At 39.2% G+C, this 21,397-nt stretch overlaps 3 protein-coding genes across 3 annotated transcripts; 1 reads left to right on the top strand and 2 right to left on the bottom strand.

Annotated features, from left to right (window-relative positions):
* Window positions 1–818: 818 nt before the first annotated feature.
* On the bottom strand, window positions 819–10,064 carry LOC134795336 (mitotic checkpoint protein BUB3). Its single transcript, XM_063767154.1, has 6 exons — window positions 9,656–10,064; window positions 9,044–9,268; window positions 8,404–8,562; window positions 7,845–7,956; window positions 7,061–7,193; window positions 819–1,357 (listed from the first exon to the last, which is right to left on the bottom strand). Exons 1-6 carry the CDS (start codon window positions 9,866–9,868, stop codon window positions 1,201–1,203), a joined length of 999 nt encoding a protein of 332 aa, XP_063623224.1. The 5' UTR covers window positions 9,869–10,064; the 3' UTR covers window positions 819–1,200.
* A 403-nt stretch (window positions 10,065–10,467) lies between these two features.
* LOC134795337 (brefeldin A-inhibited guanine nucleotide-exchange protein 1) lies at window positions 10,468–18,955 on the top strand. Its single transcript, XM_063767155.1, has 3 exons — window positions 10,468–10,848; window positions 11,314–16,157; window positions 17,986–18,955. The coding sequence occupies exons 1-3, from the start codon at window positions 10,725–10,727 to the stop codon at window positions 18,127–18,129; spliced, it is 5,112 nt and encodes a 1,703-aa protein (XP_063623225.1). The 5' UTR covers window positions 10,468–10,724; the 3' UTR covers window positions 18,130–18,955.
* LOC134795338 (actin-related protein 2/3 complex subunit 1A-B) lies at window positions 18,951–21,266 on the bottom strand. The gene is made up of 3 exons (XM_063767156.1): window positions 21,043–21,266; window positions 20,882–20,963; window positions 18,951–20,018 (listed from the first exon to the last, which is right to left on the bottom strand). Exons 2-3 carry the CDS (start codon window positions 20,952–20,954, stop codon window positions 18,967–18,969), a joined length of 1,125 nt encoding a protein of 374 aa, XP_063623226.1. The 5' UTR covers window positions 20,955–20,963; window positions 21,043–21,266; the 3' UTR covers window positions 18,951–18,966.
* Window positions 21,267–21,397: the final 131 nt, after the last annotated feature.

Genomic DNA, 21,397 nt, shown 5'->3' on the forward strand with positions numbered 1-21,397 from the left:
CCTATGCGCCGACCGGTTCTTATCTTACTCGGCCAGCCGGTGTGATAACGATGCGCTCAACTTGTAATTTTTTGCAATCGTTATATTCATTATGCTGTTTACGAATTAGATGTGTTTTAAGTGTCTATTGTATATTTAAGTATTTAAGTACTGCGGAATGGAGTATCGAGACAAACCATTCTGGTTTAACGTTGCTTTTGGATCAAAATATTATGTAATTGTGATTTATCTCTAATAAATAAATAAAAATAAAATATATGATTTTATGATTTATATAAGTACCTCAACTTCCATCTGGTTCCTGCTGCTGCTTATATACCTACCTGTTTTCATCAAGATCCCTCTCAGCTCAGCACCCTGGGTCTTACAGTATGATATTGAATGGATCTATAAGAAAAAATAACAGCAAAATCAACAATTTATTTGTACGATCAAGTTTTTTTAAAACCATTAAATTTCATAATTTCTCCTGAATTTACCTCATGTTTCCCTGATGAGATGAAAATTGCAGCTATACAATTAACCTCTTCGAAAGTTGCCGACTGAACTTTTGCCATAAATGTTTAAATGTCAATACCTACCATAACAGTTTTAGGTACCTAAATTTTTCGGGAAATGTGGTTTTGACAAACGAAAACAATAGGCAATTATGAAACTTAAGTTTATTCGTCACTTATAGTAAATAATAGCTAACTTATACATCATTGTCTACTGCCCGACAGTAAGATAACATAAATCTCTTGTTATAATATCCCTTCCTTCCTACTATTCCTTACCTTTGTTCCTTACTTCCAGTATGTATTATTCATAAAACTTTACGGGCCTGATTTAGGTAAATTATGATTTATCCCTTTCTTACAAATACATAAGTGTTTGAAAAGGTTATTGCGAATACTATCGGCATCATTCACACAGGGAACTGAAAAGTCGAATGAAGTTAACGAACTTTATTAGTATTACAACCAGATCCAGATAGTCGATATTGTCTGTAGTATGTTGCTTAGGGTGGCATTCCACCTGTCCAATGTGTTTTGCGTCTCACATTTTGCTTAGTGAGACAGTGAGACGCAATTACATTGGACAAAGAAATTGGACACGTGGAATACCTACCCTTAGAGTTCAAATCAACACACTGTCACGATCAGGCAATGTTAACGTCGTAAACTAGTCGTAGACTGTCGGGCTTGAACTAAGCGGTACTCATTTGGGCTTGGTCTCCTGGTCGGTGACGTATCGGATGTAGATGGTGTCCTCGGGCTTCGGGTCCTCCTGTTGAGACTCGTCGAGCTGCGAGCACGCGATGGCCAGCGCCGACCCGTCCGCCGAGAACGAGAGGGAAGATACCGCAGTGTTGTACCTGGAAGCACAGAATAAATAATAGTACTAGGTACAGAAGACTCACTCTCTAACAAAACGCGTCTGTTACGATCAGGACAGATATGGCCGCTATTAGGTGGCGAGCACCACGCGCGGCTTATGGCTAGCCACCAAAATTGGTGTGGAACGGATGTACTTTTAGCTACCTGTAGCAAAGCGACGAAATCGCGGAGTAAGCCACGCCTGTTAGAAGTTAATTTTGTAAATAGTGAAATACGATAGACTCCCCACACTATAGTTCGTTTTTTTAGCATTAGAAAAAAGGTAAACAATCTTGACGTGTCTTTTTATTGAAAAACACTTTTGAAAAATAAGTCATGGCAAATATGTAACAATTATGAATCATATACGCTTATTTACATTCTTTTGCTTTCATAAGTAATAGTTACTGATTTTTAAAAAGCGTTTTTCAATTAACACATTCATTGCCACCCAGCCAAACAAGACGTCCGCGCCAGGCCACAACAATTTCGTTATATATTCGAGACGCTAGTGTGGGGTGTAGTGTAAGCATGTCTATCCTCCGAAGGCCCAGGCCCCAATTTCACCACGGCTACAATTGTGAGTGACATATGTCGAGCGACAATTGTCAAGCGACAGGTGACATATTACAATTTTATAAAATATTTTCTATAGAAATACTTACAAACATGACAGGCACTTTGCTACAATTGTATGTATTACAATTATGTTGTGAAACAAGAATTATTTTTTCTAGTCGACATATTTGTAAAATCGGTGAATCTTGACAGGAAATGAGTTATATGTCGGAATTTCGTGACAATTGTCGTGTTTCTTGTGACAATTGTCATAAACTTAGCAAGAGAAATATAATAAAGTTTTTTTTAATAATACAATGATGGTGGCAAACAGGAATACGGCCCGCCCGATGGTAAGCGGTAACCGTAGCCTATGGATGCCTATGACGTCAGCAACAGTGATGTTTTACAATTGTCGCACCTGTCACCGTGGTGAAATTGGGGCCAGGTATAGTATAGTACTTCTTGGGTTCGATGAAATTTAAATCCTATTCAATTGGAACAGAGTCGCTTTTGCTTTGTTTCGTTCAATTTTCCAACAACGCAAAATCAACTCCTACACTATGGTTTAAATTTCCGTGGCAAATTTTGGATTTTTCCTTTGTATGGCCTTAGGAGGCTATAGCAAACGACGTCGAGCAAAGCGAGGAGAAGCGTTAGAAATTTTGCGATTCACAACACACTTGGATCAGTGCAGCGACGAGCAAGGCCAGGAGAAGTTTAGGCTATTTTGCGAGCATAGCATAGCGAAGCCAACTCGGTATAAATAAAGAACTATTGTAATTTCACATGTTAAATAAGACTACGAGTAAAGCGATAAGTGGGTTTAGGTGTCATGCAATGAATTAATGAATAATATTTATTTCAGGACTAGTCCCATATTATGTTAGTAACAAGTTAGGTACATACTTAAATTTAGTGTTAGTGCAAAGCAACATAAATAAAATTTAACAAATAAAACTTATAAAGCAATAAGAAGTTAAATTTGGAAATAGTAAATGTGTTAAGCCTTAAGAGCCAACAGGAGTGGTCATTCCTCCATACAAACGTAGTCCTCGTTTTCCTCCGTGGTTTTTGAAGCTAGAGCAATGATTTTTTCAACACAGATTAATATTGTCAATATCTGTGTCGGACCGTTTTGCTTTTTTTGATATTTTTGTTTTTTAAGGCGCTAGAGCCCTTTGAAACGGCCAAAATGGCCTAATAGACTATGCCGCAATGAGAGGCGTGGTATTCAAAACTGATATCAATTAGCCAAAAAAGCAAAACGGTCCGACACAGATAATTTCATAATCATTTAGATTTCCAAATTTGGTTACGATTGGTTAAGTTTTGGGGGAGGAAAAAGAGGACTACGAAACCTCGATTTTTGTCATTTTTACGCAGGATTTTTCGCCTCAGCTGCAGTTGTCCCTATCGCACTAATTTTAGGGGCGGAGTCAAGTTTCTAAATACGTACACAGCCAGAAAAGTGATGGGCAATAGTCGACATTTAATGTCGATAATCTAGTGATGTAAGAAGTTATCGATAAACCGTCTTGTGTGAAAATATCTAGATCCTAAGATACAAGGGGTTTTGGGTTGAGAGTAGGGAACACATTTTTGTAGTTATGATATACAATCTATTATGAACTTTTTGATTCTAATATTTCAAATTAGAAATCAAAATCAAAAATATTTTATTGCATGGTTAAAATGGGTTAACAAAATTTTTAGGTACCTACAGGCACGCTTCGTAATTGTCGAGCAATTTAGGGTCCTAGCTGAATTGGTTGTTCCATACTTACTCGTGCTCTATGGAATGTCCAATTTAGCTAGAACCCTAAATGGCTCAACAATCACGGAGCGTGACAGTACAAATGATTCATGTTCTGTATATCCTGCCCTACAATGGCGTTAATATTTGGTTGTCATGTCTATACTTCGTTTTTAAGCATTATTGAAAAAAAAAAATAGTAAATACTAATATTAACCACTAAGTACATAACTATTACAAAAAAAGCTAAATAATTATACGATTGCATGCTTAAAAAAGACACGTCACCTTCACTCTAATGCTAAACAAACGAAGAATAAGAACTAACAGCGATAAGACCGCCTGTTGCTACCTTTATCTACATTGTAAATCGGTTTTAGGGTTCCGTACCCAAAGGGTAAAACACGGGACCCTATTACTAAGATTCCGCTGTCCGTCCGTCCGTCTGTCACCAGGCTGTATCTCACGAACCGCTAGCTATCACGGTACAGTTGAAATTTTCACAGATGATTTATTTCTGTTGCCGCTATAACAACAAATACTAAAAACAGGATAATATAAAAATTTTAGTGGGGCCTCCCATACAACAAACGTGATTTTTGACCGAAGTTAAGCAACGTCGGGCGGGGTCAGTACTTGGATGGGTGACCGTTTTTATAAATAATGGTACGGAACCCTTCGTGTGCGAGTCCGACTTGCACTTCGCCGGTTTTTTTTAAATTTGTTTTTATGTTTGTGGTGTAATAAAGAATATTTTAGAGTCAGACCAAGAAAAGTCTACAACAATTTTGATAGCACACGCAGTGCAAGTGTTATTTATTTGTCATAATTTCATAGAAGCGACGTTTGAAATAATACTTGCACTGCGTGTTCTATCAAAATCGCTATAGATTTTTCTTGGCCTAACTCTACTTTAAATTACAAAGTAAGGCCTAAATTATAAAATAAGGCCCATCAATGTTTTTTTTTTTGTGTTTATTAAACTTGATATTTTGTCTATAGTATTAGCGGACATGGCCTCAAAATTTAAACCCGCTTAAGAATCGGGCCTTATTTCGTGCATTATATACAATACTACCCATTTTTGTGTAGTCATTATTTATACTATAGAAGCATTGTTTGAGTAGCCAATTATTTAAACAGTATTTTTTTAAAGGGCAACGGTGGCAATATTTTAAGGTCTGGATAATAAGATACAGATCTTAATAAGGATATCAATGTAAGTGAATGTTACCATGACTACCAAACAAACAAATGTGATAGAATTTGCCAGCTGGCATTGTAACATTCAGACAGTTACCTATGTACCTAATCTGAAATATGAATAAATTAGTAATATTTTAAACAGGAAAGTAAACCGAATTTTGGCCTTTTGCTGGACACAATCACAATAGTAATTTGTTTTACAAGAGGGCAAAGTTTATCGCCACCGGTTGATGCATTTGCAGCACCAATGGTAGAAAATGCAAGCTCATCATCAACTGCATAATCGACGTTTGATATGACTATTGAATCCGAGCTTTTTGATCATGAATCATGATAAAACAAAATTTTAGAAGGTCGCAGAATAGTGGATTTAAAATATTTATTTTCTGTGATCTCAAATATCAGGCACGATCATACAAATTGTACATTTGCTGATCTTGCCTTTGTCATTGAAAGACGTAAAGGTTTACACAGAGAATATATATTTAAGTGTAATATGTGCAAAAAAAAAAACGATACACTCTGAAGACCCAAAAAGAAAATGTTAGTAAATACTGCTCCTCCCCATGGTTACTTGGTTCCTTATTCAACCTACCTGAAATTAAACGAGTAGGTTAGTAAATTATATCATTTTACATTATAAAGTTAAATGTTTAGGTATCTCAATCACTTACTCACTGGTGGACATGGACGCAAAATTTTTGCCCATCTACTTATACTATCTTATAAAAAATGAAATTTTGAAAGTTAGCACGCTTAAAGTTCGTTTTTTTTTGCATTAAGGTAACAGATTTTGACATGTCTTATTAAAAATTACCATTGAAAAATAAGTCATAGCAAATATGTTAGAATTATAAATCATATTAATCATATTAATGAGCAAGAGCACCCTAAACCGGCGAGCGTGTATGAGGAATGTTATGAATGTGAAGGAAGCGAAAGTGGTATGTCATGATCGTAGCAAGTGGAAATCCGTGGTCTCTGCCTACCCCTCCGGGAAATAGGCGTGATTGTATGTATGTATGTATGTATGTATGTATGTATTAATCATATACTTTTTTATATTCTTTTGCTTTCATAAGTAATATAAACTAATTTTTGAAAGCGTTTTTCAATAATTATTAATAAAAAGACACGTCATGATTGTTTACCTTCTTTCTAATGCTATAACGAACTATAATAACCGGGCCTTATTTGGTACAGAACCTTGATTTGATAGGTACATCGGATATTCTGGGCCCCTGAGTTTGTTACGTAAAGGACAAAATGGTGACATGTGGTTAGAGCTGATACTGTTAAACTAGTGGTTCTGTGCGCTAAGTATAAAAAATAAGCTTCAGCGAACTCATTAAGCCTAGAAAAAACCCTACACCCTACTGCCACTTAAGTCAGTCTTGAGTCTTTGAATCAATTTCCGTAGTAGTACTACTACTACTAAGGTACTAGGAGGTAATAAGGCCTATAGTAGGTATAATAAGGCCTACCTGAAAAATAATGTTCTTACAACAGTGTAACCGTGTTAGTTATTTGAGTAACATATATGTAAAGTGATACAATTAAAAGCTAACAGCAAACCAGTACATAAATTATATCTTATGTACTTCTTATGAATTACACTCTTATAAAGGTTTCGGCTAATTACGCTTAATTACTTGAATAAAGGTAGATGAATTGCGTGCGGTCCAATAGGTAACCATAACTCACGGAGTCCAAAACAATAAGCTGATCAGCAAAGTCAAGTAAACAAAGCCAAGTCACAGTAGTAGAAAGATTATCGAGTTCCGTAAACGTAAGCCGGGTCAAAAAATTCAATCGCAACACAGTAAGTAATAAGTGAACGCCTCGTGGCAGTAACGCACGAAAAATAACATTGCAAATTGTCGGCAATGAGGCGCGCGCGGGTGCAAGCGTACGCATCTGTGTGCGTGCATTACACACACAAATACAGTCTCTCACGCCCCGTCAGAGCGACGGGTATATTCAGCTTGAAATCTCAAAATTGACTTTTAGCTCAGCTCCCGTTTCGTCTTAAAACACATGACATTTCACAACCTTGTTCATTTCGAAGATAATTTATAACTTCATATTCTTGTATGGAATTTTGTAGTATTCCGACTTCGTAAAACATATCACCATGATTAGTTACTGGTTTGCACGCAGCTCAGCTAGTCTTTTAACTAACCTGTGGAATTGACAGAGTCTCTTCTTGTTGAAGCCGTCCCAGATGTTGACATAGCCGTCAGAGCCGCCCGTCGCGAATGTGTTGTACACGGAGTGGAAGCTGATGGCGTTCACCGGGTAAATCTTTTCTAAGCCTGGAACAGTAACTTGCTTTCAATGGCTGCATCAACGGTTACCAGCAGACGAGAGCGCGTGACGCGGTGCCGCATTGCTTTTAAAATAAAAAACAACTTCTGTACCATACGATTCTAATTCGTTCGAGTCAAGCAAGACTTGTTCCGCATCGAAAGGTGAATGGAATGTATGATGAATAAATAATATCGCACACACAGATAAAAACCGGGCAAGTGCGAGTCGGACTCGCGCACGAAGGGTTCCGTACCATAATGCAAAAAACGGCAAAAAAAAAAACGGTCACCCATCCAAGTACTGACCCCGCCCGACGTTGCCTAACTTCGGTCAAAAATCACGGTTGTTGTATGGGAGCCCTAGTTAAATCTTTATTTTATTCTGTTTTTAATATTTGTTGTTATAGCGGCAACAGAAATACATCATCTGTGAAAATTTTAACTGTCTAGCTATCACGGTTCGTGAGATACAGCCTGGTGACAGACGGACGGACGGACAGCGGAGTCTTAGTAATAGGGTCCCGTTTTACTCTTTGGGTACGGAACCTTAAAAAACTATTGAGGTACGTAAAAACCTAAATTTAGAATGGCTTTTACAGTTTCAAGTCTATGTACAAAAATGTTATATGGTCTCTGTCCAGGGTGCTGCATACCCACCTCCGTCCTTGATCCGGTGACACTTAAAGGCGTATTTCTTCTTCTGGACCTCTGGATTGCTGTCCAGGTATTCCACCGCCACGCGACCCTCGATAGAGCTCAGCACGTAACCCTGGAAATATGGATAGTACATAAAAAAAATTTCTCTTCACCTGTGTTTTGCAAATAACTGTTTTCTGATTGTTCAACCCAGAAGGGAAACTTGTCTGGATATTGTATCAATTCATCTATTTTTCATGGCCATAAATTTCGGGGTAAATCCATTTGAACCTCTCAGCAAATATCTACCAGCAAATATTATATTTTCTTAGTACCAAAATCGCATAATCTGGCAGATGGATTTATCCGAGTTTGAAGTTAAGCGACTCAAATACTTGAAGTAAAATCAGAGTTGACAGGTTGATTTTATTAACCAAATCATCAATTATTTCTTTAAAGCAGGGAAAAAAGAAGTTGTAAAGCCAGAGCTTGTGCTTTCTTTCTGTGAAGTAGATGACAATGAAAGGGTATCATCAGGCCATATTGGAAGCACTACTGTAAAACATTTTTAATATCATACCTGTTTGTTAGGGAAGACTCGGATGCATCTTGTCTGGTACTTGAGTGAGGATTCACGCCGCTGATTTACGTGCCCCATGTTGCGGACATCCCAGACAAAGATCTTGCGGCCGGACGTGCCCACTACAAACTTCTCACCAACTATGCTCATGGTGTATACCTGAAAGTTTATGAAGAAGTTTAGCTACTAATTATGTTGGAGTTTTTGCAGCTTAAAAGTGCTAATGATTCTGTTTCAGAAAGTTACAAATAGATGGTCATCTTTCGCCACCTTTAATACCTTTAATATGCCTACTATATCCCTTACTTTTTCTGTGTTAACAGCACGAAAGCATTAGTAAAATGTACCTAAATTGTTAACTCTTATAATTTGCACAGGAAACTCGCCTGTTTTCTTGAATGTTTATTACCCAACGATTCTTGTACAGCTTTAGGGATTGTGGGTTTTGATCAGTCGGCTGAATTGGACGTAACCAACAGTCCTCAATGTAACTAAAATCGAATGCGAGTTCTAATGCGCCATCTAAATCAGCCCTTTAGTCTTCTATATATTATAGTAAGTTCCAAATTCAAAACATTTTACACCAACATCAACATCATGAGGAAGATTTAGAATAAGATACAAATAAATCTTTCATTACCCTCTCATTTCCTTGATTATATGTTCCAACACAATTGGGTACTCTGCTGTCCCACATTTTAACAGTTCCGTCCCAACTCCCTGTCAAGACAGCATTGACTTCATTTGCATACTCCACACAGCGAATAGCGCCCTTGTGCTCACCGAGGCTTGTTTCCGAGCCTGCATTGAGGTCATACATCTTGAGTGTCTGGTCGAGCCCTCCACTGTATGAATGGACAGCATCCTGAAAACAATTGTTTACATATACAATATAGATTTTTTTTTACATATATGATACTTTTACTTATCAATAACAATACAAATGTCATATAAACTAGCATACTATGTTGTTTATATCTAAAAACACTTGTATCAAATTTATTAACCCTGTTAAAAAGCAACTATACTTTCATTTCATTAAGACGTTTACAAAACGTAGTCGTAAAAATTTTATACGAATTTGTGTTTCAAAAAAATACCACGACCTACTTTACAGCAGCATTTAGGTTATAATTTCAGCAAATGAAGTGTTCCAACATAGTTTCAATGTAATTATATAATAAAACATGCAATCTCCTTCAAACAATATGTAGTTTGGTCAAGATAGTGGAGCTAGAGGTAACTTTCTCACCCTAAAGCAGACATCCAGCACGGGAAGCTCATGGTTGTATTTATGCCGCTCCACATTCCCGCTCACATCGTACAGCCTCACGGAGCAGTCCCAAGATGACACCAGAAGAAATTGGTTGGACTTAGGAGCAAATTTAACACTCGATATCACGTCTTCGGGCAGACTTTTCAGTTTAAATTCGGTGCGGGATTCCGCGACCCGCGTCACTGTCATTGTGGAAGCAATTTTGTTAGGTTTGTCTAGTAACTTTGGTTAATAAAATTGTCCGTTCTGTTGAAAAGGTCGACGTTACTTATTACAAGCGATAAAATGCCAATGCCGGTGCTGCAAAGCTAAAACAATAAAGAAATCAACGAAATCGCGGAGCTTGGTTCGGTTTAGCGACTTAAGTGACGTTTTGTTTCGTTTTGTTATGTCGCTTCGCTTGTTATAATTCATGCTGTTCAACTATTGTAATATTTTGTTGAGGTTTAAAAATTATATAGTTAAGTATGATGATACTTTATATTTAAGAAGCATTATTTATATTTACATTGATCTTGATGTAAAAATACAATGTATTTATCTATTTATACACAATTTTATGAAAAACAAAACGCTAACTACGACGTACTTATAACGATGCGTTCACATAAGTGTATTTAATGTTCAAATTACCTAAATCCACCTATAACCAATTTATTAAAAACTTCAAAAAGAATATATTTGTTAACATGATTAAAACTTCTGTTTATAAATTATTCTTAACAGTAGTACGTAAGTTAAAGGCAATAATTAAATATCGATAAACACTTAATAGCTTGAACGCAATTTTATTGACTTGACATGTTTGTGATGAGGTGTGAATCGTACTGTGGAATCGTAGATTCCGTCTCGAAATGATTTTAAGTAAATCGTTTGTTGCATAAAGTTTTGTGATGTTAAATTTGTGCTACTCTAACTCGAGCGAATAAATCTACCAACGCGATACAATAGTGCCTGTTTAGAGTTATGTAAATATCAACAGAATCACGCACATCAAAGTCGATTCCAGTGGGAACGAATGGAGTGACTTCCTAATAAAATAACGATGCAAACCAACCTGAAAACTAAAGAAATGTTTATAGTACGAGCTTTAGAGAAAATATTAGCCGATAAGGACATAAAGAGGTCCTATCACAGCCAGCTAAAGAAGTCCTGTGAAGTGGCTTTAGGTAAGTGTCGAATTGTCACTTGTCGAACCCGTATCGGATTATTGTATAGACATTTTATTTGCGCTAATTAGGTTAGCACAATATATTCACTTGAGGAATTTTAATGGTCTAATTAATTTAGTAAATGTATTACGACCTTGGGAGTGAAAGTGGTGGGAGGTACCTGCTTGCCTTATCAAAGTCATTGGAATATAATCTATCTACTTCTATATAATCGAACCACTTCAATATGCGATGCTCATTAAGTGCAGCCCTATTCAAATTGGTTTATGTTTAGCACTAAACAATCTGTAGCAAGATCATTAGTAAACAACTAAATGTGTATGAGGTAATGTCACTCCTAAGATGGCTCTAAATAATAAAACTGTGTGTTTAAGTCATTATTGCACTGTTGTATGAATTATTCAACAAACACAGGATGTGTCATAATTGTTTTAGTGTACACCTACATTTGTTTTGTTACAGAGGAAATCAAAACAGAATTAAAAAATGGAGGTCAACCTGAGACTACAGAGAGTCCCACATCAGGTACCCTCCCATTGCCCAAAAATGATGCATCCAACATCATTACGGCTGAAAAATACTTCTTACCCTTTGAACTGGCATGCCAGAGCAAAGCATCCCGGATAGTGGTCACGGCTCTTGACTGTCTCCAGAAACTAATAGCTTATGGTCATCTAACAGGGAATGTTCCTGATTCAACAACACCAAGAAAGTTGCTAATTGACCGCATTGTGGAGACAATCTGTGGCTGCTTCACTGGCCCTCAAACTGATGAGGGAGTTCAACTTCAGATCATTAAAGCTCTCCTCACCGTCATCACAAGCCAGCATGTTGAGGTTCACGAAGGCACAGTCCTCCTGGCCGTCCGAACCTGTTATAATATTTATTTAGCAAGTAAGAATCTTATTAATCAAACTACAGCGCGCGCGACCCTCACACAAATGCTTAATGTCATATTCACTAAAATGGAAAACCAGGCTCTAGAAACGGAAACTACTGAAGTACACCATAAAATTCCCAATGGCAATATTGTAACTGATGACCAACCAAATCAAATCAGTGAAGAAAATAAGAGTATCACACCAGGCCCAAGTGATAGTATGGACGATGTTTTAGAAGCCAAGATTATTGCTAAGCAAATTGTGGACTCAGTCATTGACAATGCTGTAACAATAGCATTCAAAAAATCAGCTGAAGATATTAGTCAAAATGGTCCAGAGAATAATGAGAATCCAGATTCTCAAGACAGTGGCAGCGTATCCCATGAAAGTAATGGTCAAGCACCAACAGAATCTTCAATGACAAGGATACCATCTCAAGAAAGTGTTGATGTTGCTTCAGAAAATGATAATTCCGTCACAGCTAAATTTACACACATCCTACAAAAAGATGCCTTCCTAGTTTTCAGAGCTCTTTGCAAATTGTCCATGAAACCCCTTCCTGAAGGCACCCCTGATCCTAAATCACATGAACTGAGGTCTAAAATCCTTTCTCTACACCTACTTTTATCTATCCTTCAAAATGCTGGTCCAGTATTCAGAAACAATGAAATGTTTATCACTGCTATAAAACAGTATCTTTGCGTAGCTCTGTCTAAAAATGGAGTGAGCTCTGTACCTGAAGTATTTGAACTGTCATTGGCCATCTTCTTGGCTCTACTCCAGAATTTTAAAGTGCATCTAAAGAAGCAAATTGAAGTATTTTTCAAGGAGATTTTTATGAATATTTTGGAGACATCAAGTTCGTCTTTCGAACACAAATGGATGGTTATCCAAGCCCTGACGAGGATTTGCGGCGATGCACAGAGTGTTGTAGATATATACGTCAACTATGATTGCGATTTGTCGGCCGCTAACTTATTCCAAAGACTAGTCAACGATGTTTCAAAGATAGCCCAAGGGAGACAAGCCCTAGAGTTAGGAGCTACACCTAACCAGGAGAAATCGATGCGTATCCGAGGATTAGAGTGCCTCGTTTCCATACTGAAGTGTATGGTAGAGTGGAGTAAAGAGCTCTATATTAACCCAAATCTTCAAACAACACTAGGAGAAAAACCAGTAAAGGAAGACATAGACCATCACAGCATCAAGTCACATGGAGGATCTAGTCTTAGTTTGGTCTCAACAGGATCAAGCAATGTTGGAAACAGGGAAACCTTAGATTCCCCTGAACAGTTTGAAGTATTAAAACAACAGAAGGAAGTTTGGGAAACAGGCATAGACCTGTTTAACCGGAAACCGAAAAAGGGCGTCGCTTTCCTTCAAGAACAAAATTTGTTGGGAACCTCTACTAAAGAAATAGCAGAGTGGCTGTTAACTGACGAACGACTCGATAAAACGTTCATTGGAGAATTTTTAGGTGAAAACGACGATCATTCCAAAGAAGTTATGTACGCTTACGTTGATTCCATTAATTTTTCAAACATGGACATTGTGGCAGCTCTTCGTCATTTCTTAGAAGGATTCCGACTCCCTGGTGAAGCCCAAAAAATCGACAGGCTTATGGAAAAATTCGCATCACGCTATTGTGAATGCAACCCAAACAACACTTTATTCATGAGCGCGGACACAGTTTACGTCCTCGCGTTTTCCATTATAATGCTAACAACTGATTTGCACTCGCCGCAAGTAAAGAATAAAATGACAAAAGAGCAATACATCAAACTGAATAGCGGTATAAGCGACAACAACGACTTGCCGCGTGAATACCTATCGCAGATTTATGACGAAATAGCTGGCCATGAAATTAAAATGAAGAGCACATCTAAACCGGGCAAGCATATGATCGCAAATGAAAAGAAACGCAAGTTTATTTGGAACATGGAGATGGAGCAAATTTCCACAGCTGCTAAGAATTTGATGGAGTCTGTTTCTCACGTTCAGACACCGTTTACGACTGCGAAACATGTCGAGCATGTACGACCAATGTTCAAGATGGCCTGGACTCCTTTCCTTGCTGCCTTTTCTGTAGGACTCCAGGATTGTGACGATCCAGAAATAGCCTCCCTATGTTTGGATGGTATCCGCTGTGCTATTCGCATTGCTTGCATTTTCCACATGTCTTTAGAAAGAGACGCTTACGTACAAGCTTTAGCGCGATTCACATTACTAACCGCGAACTCGCCGATTACAGAAATGAAAGCCAAGAACATAGACACAATAAAAACATTGATTACTGTAGCTCACACTGATGGAAACTACTTAGGATCGAGTTGGTTGGACGTCGTCAAATGCATTTCTCAGTTAGAATTAGCTCAGTTCATAGGCACAGGAGTGCGGCCTCAATTTTTGTCTAGCTCTGGTATTAAACCTCAACCAGATTCTCTAAAATTCGGTCTTATGTCTTTAGACCCGAGTGTGAAAGAACATATTGGAGAAACAAGCTCACAGAGTGTGGTGGTCGCAGTTGACAGAATATTTACTGGGTCTACCAGGCTTGACGGAGATGCCATCGTTGACTTCGTTAAAGCACTCTGTCAAGTGTCATTAGACGAATTGAGCCATCCGACAAACCCTCGTATGTTCTCCCTCCAGAAAATTGTCGAGATATCCTACTACAACATGGGCAGAATCAGGTTGCAATGGTCTCGTATTTGGCAAGTCCTGGGCGACCACTTCAATAAAGTAGGCTGCAGTAGCAACGAAGATATTTCCTTCTTTGCAGTAGATTCTCTACGACAGTTGTCCATGAAGTTCATTGAAAAAGGCGAATTCGCCAATTTCAAATTCCAGAAAGACTTTTTAAGGCCATTCGAGCATATTATGAAGAAGAATAATTCGCCAACGATAAGAGACATGGTTGTCCGCTGCATCGCCCAAATGGTAAATTCCCAAGCACCCAATATCAGATCAGGTTGGAAGAACATTTTTTCAGTATTCCATTTAGCTGCAAGCGATCAAGACGAAGCGATAGTTGACTTAGCATTCCAAACTACAGGCAAAATAATAACTGAGCTCTATGAAAAGCAGTTCTCAGCTATGATAGATTCATTCCAAGACGCAGTCAAGTGCCTGTCAGAATTCGCTTGCAATGCTAAGTTCCCTGACACGTCCATGGAGGCTATAAGACTTGTACGATCGTGCGCAACGGCAGTTGGAGCATCTCCACAGCTATTCACGGAACACGCAGGACTTGAAGGGGAGCAAGGAGCGCCAGAAGAAGATAGAGTATGGCTCCGCGGTTGGTTCCCGCTATTGTTCTCCCTTTCCTGCGTAGTCAGTCGGTGTAAACTGGACGTCCGCACGCGAGGCCTCACCGTCCTCTTTGAAATCATCAAAACCCACGGCGAATCATTCCGTCCGCACTGGTGGAGAGACTTATTCAACATTTTGTTCCGAATCTTCGATAACATGAAGCTGCCTGAACACCAGTTGGAAAAGAACGAGTGGATGACGACGACGTGCAACCACGCACTATACGCTATTGTAGATGTGTTCACACAATACTTTGACGTTCTCGGGTCGTTGTTACTCGAGCAGCTATACGCGCAGCTACATTGGTGTGTGCAACAAGATAACGAGCAACTGGCTCGCTCAGGCACCAACTGTTTAGAAAACCTAGTGATATCCAATGGAACAAAATTCGACGACGCCACTTGGAGCAATACCTGCCAAATTATGTTGGATATTTTCAACAGCACGCTTCCCTCAGCACTGTTAACGTGGAAACCTGAAGACGAAGATGAGGCGCCCGCGCGCGGAATACTTAAAAAACCTCAAGCGGACGACGCGCGTTCCAGCAACCGCGTATTCAACAGTCTTATAATCAAATGCGTGGTCCAACTTGAGCTGATCCAAACCATAGACAATATAGTCTTCTATCCTGCAACATCTCGGAAAGAAGACGCCGAAACGCTGGCGTTAGCAGCGGCAGAACTAACCGGTGGGGCGCCGGGCAGTGGCCAAGATTGCCAGCGAGAAGAACAAGGAATGTACAGACTTTTAAGCTCTCCGCATTTACTACGACTAGTCGAATGTCTGCTCTGCAGCCATCGTTTCGCAAAGACGTTTAACACGAACAACGCCCAGCGCAACGTCCTCTGGAAAGCGAACTTTAAAGGTTCAGTCAAACCTAATATGCTGAAACAGGAGACGCAGTCTTTGGCCTGTGCTTTAAGGGTGTTGTTCAAGATGCACGGGGACGAGTCCAGACGAGCGCACGCGGGGCCTGTGCAGGCGCTGCTGTTGTCGGTGTGCTGTGAGGCGCTGGAGTACTTCGCGGCGCTACAGCACGAGGCACATCGCGACGCGTGGACCTCTATACTGCTGCTAATACTGACGAGAATACTGAAGATGCCTGATGAAAGGGTGAGTACTTTACCTGATAAAATAAGATTTCCGAGATACAACATTTCGCGCGATCGAGATTACAGAATAGACTCTGCTAAAGTGGCCAATAAGTGAGATTAGTAGTCGGTTTTTAATTACCCGTTCTTCCTTTATTAAAATTTTAATAGTAAAAGTACTTCTGGGTGGGATTACTAAAAATATTATTAGATTTAGATAATTAGGTTATCTCCTTATCTCTGGCTTATCCGATATTAAATTTAATGGCATGGCGGCTTCGTAGCCTACGATCTCAGTATATAACTTTAATTATTGCCTAAAGTAGATAATAATAATTACATCAACTTTCATCGCATGAAGCTGAGAATTGTATGAAATATCGCGAATAGGCTATTGATGATTTAAGGAGATTATATTCTATTATCTGTTGCCCCGTTTAAAATTTTCGGGTCCTTCGAGCCCTATCATTTTATAAGGCGTTGTAACAATTTGCTTATCTTCAGCAAATATTACTAGTTATACCCTAGTAAGTAGATTGCTGGTGAATCGATAATTCTTTAAGGAAAATAGCTCTTGCGGTTAAGCACGAATCGAGGTTAATACCCCTACCTACCCTACTTAGACCTACGGATATTTTTATCGCTTTTTTTTGTTTCATGATTAAAACCCATCGAATTAATTATCTTTAAAGTATATTCCGTTATTCGCCTTTTTACAACGGAGTGAGATTCGAATTTGTTAACATATCTTTGACATCGACCGCACAACTACTAACGCAAAGGCACAAGCCCAATGCAGCAGGTTTCGTAACATAAATTACTCATAATAAATTGTGACGCAGTTTGATCTACAAACAATAAGCCTGAGAGATTGTGTTTGTTGCTGTGCGTTGTGGTTGTGGCTTATTGCAGCGCATCGGTCCGATAAAAACAACGCGTCAGTGAATATGTATAGTAACAAATGAGGATTCCATTGTCCAGCAGTGTACGTCTACTGAGATGATGATGATGATTAAATGAGGATTCATTGTTTCTTTTTGTTTACAAAACAAAACCTTGTTTGGTCTCGGTCTGGTTGTACCTACGCGCCATCTGCCGTTACTAGCAGTCCCGTATCCAAATCTACTCTCTATTTTCTTAGCATAAATGTACCTACTCAATTAAAATCGCTCGCTTACAATCCGTATCGAAGAGCTCGTGAATATCGTATCTACCGCAAACTTCACTAATGTTGATTCGCCTAACTCCAGCTCTCACATCTTTGTCACTACCAAATTACCAATACAACTTAACAAAAGTCACATGAATACTGGTCCGTCGAAGTACCTATTCGATTCGTTTGCAATAGCAACCATACCTACGCGAGAAGCAGTAGTGAGCAGCTACGCATTTTTAAAATACCTACGCTGCTATATTGCTGTAAAAAAGCTGCGTGTGCGATGGCAGTCGAGAATCATTATGCATGCTTGCTTACCCAACTTACTCTCGCTTCGTCCATGCCTGTCTTGTAGGTTCCGCTCCACTGACACGAGTAATCAACTCTAATGGACTGTGAATGGAAGACTGTATTGGAATTGGTCCCTGGCCTTGCATTGCCATTGATTAAGCGATGGCGAGTCGATTTCACTGGCAACCAGCATAGTGTGACCTAGAGATAAGTAAAAACTGATAGATGCTGACGGTTCTACAAAAGCCCTGGTAAAGTGAGATGGTAATACCTACTGTTATTACTTTCTTACTCTAATTACTGCCTCATGATCTATGTACTCGTAGGTATTCTTATAAAAAATAAAAGGAAACTAGGATTAGTCGACGTCACTGCCAAAACTTATGTTTCCCTTCTATTCCAGTTCGCAGCCCACGTGTCTCGCTACTACCCCCTGCTCTGCGAGGTGACATGCTTCGACGTGAAGCCCGAGCTGCGATCCGTGCTGCGCCGCGTGTTCCTGCGCATAGGGCCCGTGTTCAGCATAACCGAGGCGCGCGCGCAGTAGCTAGTGACGCCTAGCGACGAATGACGAAACTGCTGACACGTTCTGTTTATCGCTGGTATTTTAAGAGTAGACGTGATACAGTACTGAAGTTTCAACTTTCAATTAACATACCAGTTTTATATCGAGCAGGTATGAGAGGAAAGGAATTATGCCAGCGATAAACGTCGTGATGAATTGATGATGCAAGATATCATAAACAACAGATGAGTTTTTTAGTGACTCGTTTCACTCGTTATTTATTGTAGAACTTTAAATTAACTAATTTGTCCAGGGAATAGAGTTTGGAGAAACATGTTGAATAAAATGGGCGTCAATAATCTTAAAATTTTAACAAGAGATTTGGCTTAGGTATATTAATTTTTTATTAGTTTCTGCTGTTTATGATATCTGTGACGGAAGTTTACGAATGTAAACAAAATGGCCTTATATTTTTGTAGGTTAACTTCGATGTTAAAAATGATAATGTTTCGTTGATTCTTAAATTTTAATGTGACATTGACGGTACTTCAGTAGTATTAAAAGTGATCTATTATAAATAGGGAGTAGTCTTACGTCTAATTTATATAAATTATTTCATTGTCGACAGTTGAAAATTTAAATTGTATTATAGAAGTTGTACCTATAAATTATTGTGTTATTCTGTATATTTGAAAGTTTTTATTGTCTGGGAGCTGAATCCACCGCTGCTTTTCTTGTTTCTGGCTAGACTGATCTGACTGTGATCATTTGTTCCCACGCTTTTCATGCTATATCATATTTTCTGACGGAGTGATTCAGAGCTCGCACGCGACTATAGTTATTCCTATGAATAAAATTATACATTAATCTGGTGTTGTTTTATTGGATTTTCAGACCCTCAATAGACCTCTCGAGGGAATCCAAATCCCAGATAACAAGTTGTCCGTCCATGCCGGATGTGCTGAATTTCTTGGCATTAGCCTTTGTGCCCTTGTACAAATTGATGCTAGTTATAGCGTTCTGGTGGATAGAGTCCAGGAAAGTGTCATTAGTCTCAATCCGGGCCTGCCGGTCAAGACTTTGGAACTTCTTCATGGCAGAAAGCCCTCCGGACTCCTTCCTCTGAGTATTATCCAGCTTGGCAACGAACTTCAATCCGTTCCCGTCATGGCAGTAGAGTAGTGGAATGCAGCTGTGTCCTGCCACCACAAGGGAGTTGTTGGTCACCCAGTTGCATCCCAAGAATGGCAGATATTCAGTCTTCAGTTTAATGACTTCCTTCTTCTGATTGGCGTCGGCGACGTTGATCGAGCTGTCATGTCCGACCCAGGCCACTTTGTTGCCATCAGCAGAGAAAGATACGCTATGGACCCAGCCTCCGCCTGAAGGAGAATTAGGGAACTCCGCAAGAAGCTGGCCTAAAGGCAGCTTAGTACCCCAAACATTTGGTCCTGGCTGATCTTCAATATCCTTGATATAAGCAGAGAACACCCTCACCTTAAAGTCTGCGGAGCCAGCAACTAACAGAATATTATTTGGATGCCAATCCAGAGTAGTCACAGTAGAACGGATAGGCTTCTTGATATGCTTAGAGACCCACCAGTTATTTTCCTTCTCAAAGTAACAAATAGAGATCAGACGGGCGCCAGATCCAACAGCAAACTTATTTTCCATCGGAGACCATTTTACGCAAGTGGCAGCTCGGTTGATGCGAAGAAGTACTAAAGTGGTGGTCCACTTGCCGTCCTCGCCTTGGGTCCACACGTACGCGTTGCGGTCGACAGAGCAGGTGACGATGCGGTTGGTGTTAGGCGCCCAATCGATGCCCATGACCCTCAGGTCATGTTCAGCGAGGTTGTTGGTTTGCTTCCAATCGTTGCCCTCTTTCTGGTAGATATGGACCTCATTGTTGTTAGGAGAGAACGCGATTTCTGCAAAGAAACAAATAAACATGTAAGAATCCCACCTATTTATTTTAATTTTTTGGCATTTTGGATCCATATCTCCTAAATTATTTTTTTATTAGTTATTAAATATGTGACATTCTTAGGAAGGGGTCTCCAGAATACAGTGATCAGATGGCCAGGTCTTTTCCTCAGCAAAACCAACCAAATTCTGGCGTCACAAACCAAACTACAGGATGACCTTAAAGATGTACTTCTGAAGTGCAGAATAAGTACACTAACACATTCACTGCCCCCGACGCACATGTGCGTCAACCGTCATACAAGTTTGTTCCTAGGCCACGCCCCCTGGCAGTGAATGCGCTAAAGGAGAATAGTGTGGGAATGCTGCCCGGACAGTAACCTGCAGCTCCAACTCCTGGAAATTAGGCTAAATGAATGTGAAAGGTGATAAAGCCCACATATTTTGTGGACATCCCTACACATAATAATCATGGGTGAATCAACTTTTTCTTGTCAATCCTTTGCTGTTGCTGAACTGTTTGTTTCTATGAGGAAGGAAAATTCCTGATAGGATATTGGGCATATGACTGAGGCTGGGCGGTTTTCCTTATGAATAGAGCTGGAGTGTCCCTAAATTTGCCCTTTTATTCTTTTATAAATTTGTAGCTGTACCATAGACTGGCCAATTTTTTTCAATATAATAATTCGGTACAGCAAGATAAGCTGAAAAGGAATACCAGTCCAATGCTGCATTAACTAAAAACTTCAGTAGCTATTATTTATCAAGCTCGGGCCTATCCAAGTAGTATTATTTTTGTGTTAGGTACCTGCTTTCTAAATCTATTGACAAGAAGATATACTGCGAGTATATAACGACGAACACTTACGAGTTCTATCCTTGTTCCATGCATGGCAAGTTATCGGAGCGCATGAGTCACCGAAAGTCAGCGTCTGAGACATCCTAGCGGCCTGAAATTAGACATTACACCTTATAATTTTCGTTATGACCTCTTAAATCCATGCGTTGACTTGTTTTCACATCTCTTACCTCAACTTTCTACAGGAAACACTGAAGTATCGACACTCCCGCAAAGGTGTTGTAGAGATAAGAAATTCGTGGACTCTGGGCAGTCAACACGAATTTCCTTAAAACTATTTACTAACAACAACTAAATGAAGTAAGTTAAGTCACAAAATAATGCAGGAAAAGCAATAATAATGAGAAATTTTAAAATCTGAATCACCGGACGAATACACCCAACTCGGCGATTATGACAGAATTTAGCTGTTAGAAATGTAAATAAAAACGTCACCACGAATCACTTCACATTTTTTTATACATGTTGCAAACATATTGTCTTAAACAGCTTTGGTCATAGACAAAAAAACTATAGGAGACGGTT

The sequence above is a fragment of the Cydia splendana genome, chromosome 12, assembly GCF_910591565.1.
Source record: "Cydia splendana chromosome 12, ilCydSple1.2, whole genome shotgun sequence".
NCBI lineage: Eukaryota > Metazoa > Arthropoda > Insecta > Lepidoptera > Tortricidae > Cydia > Cydia splendana.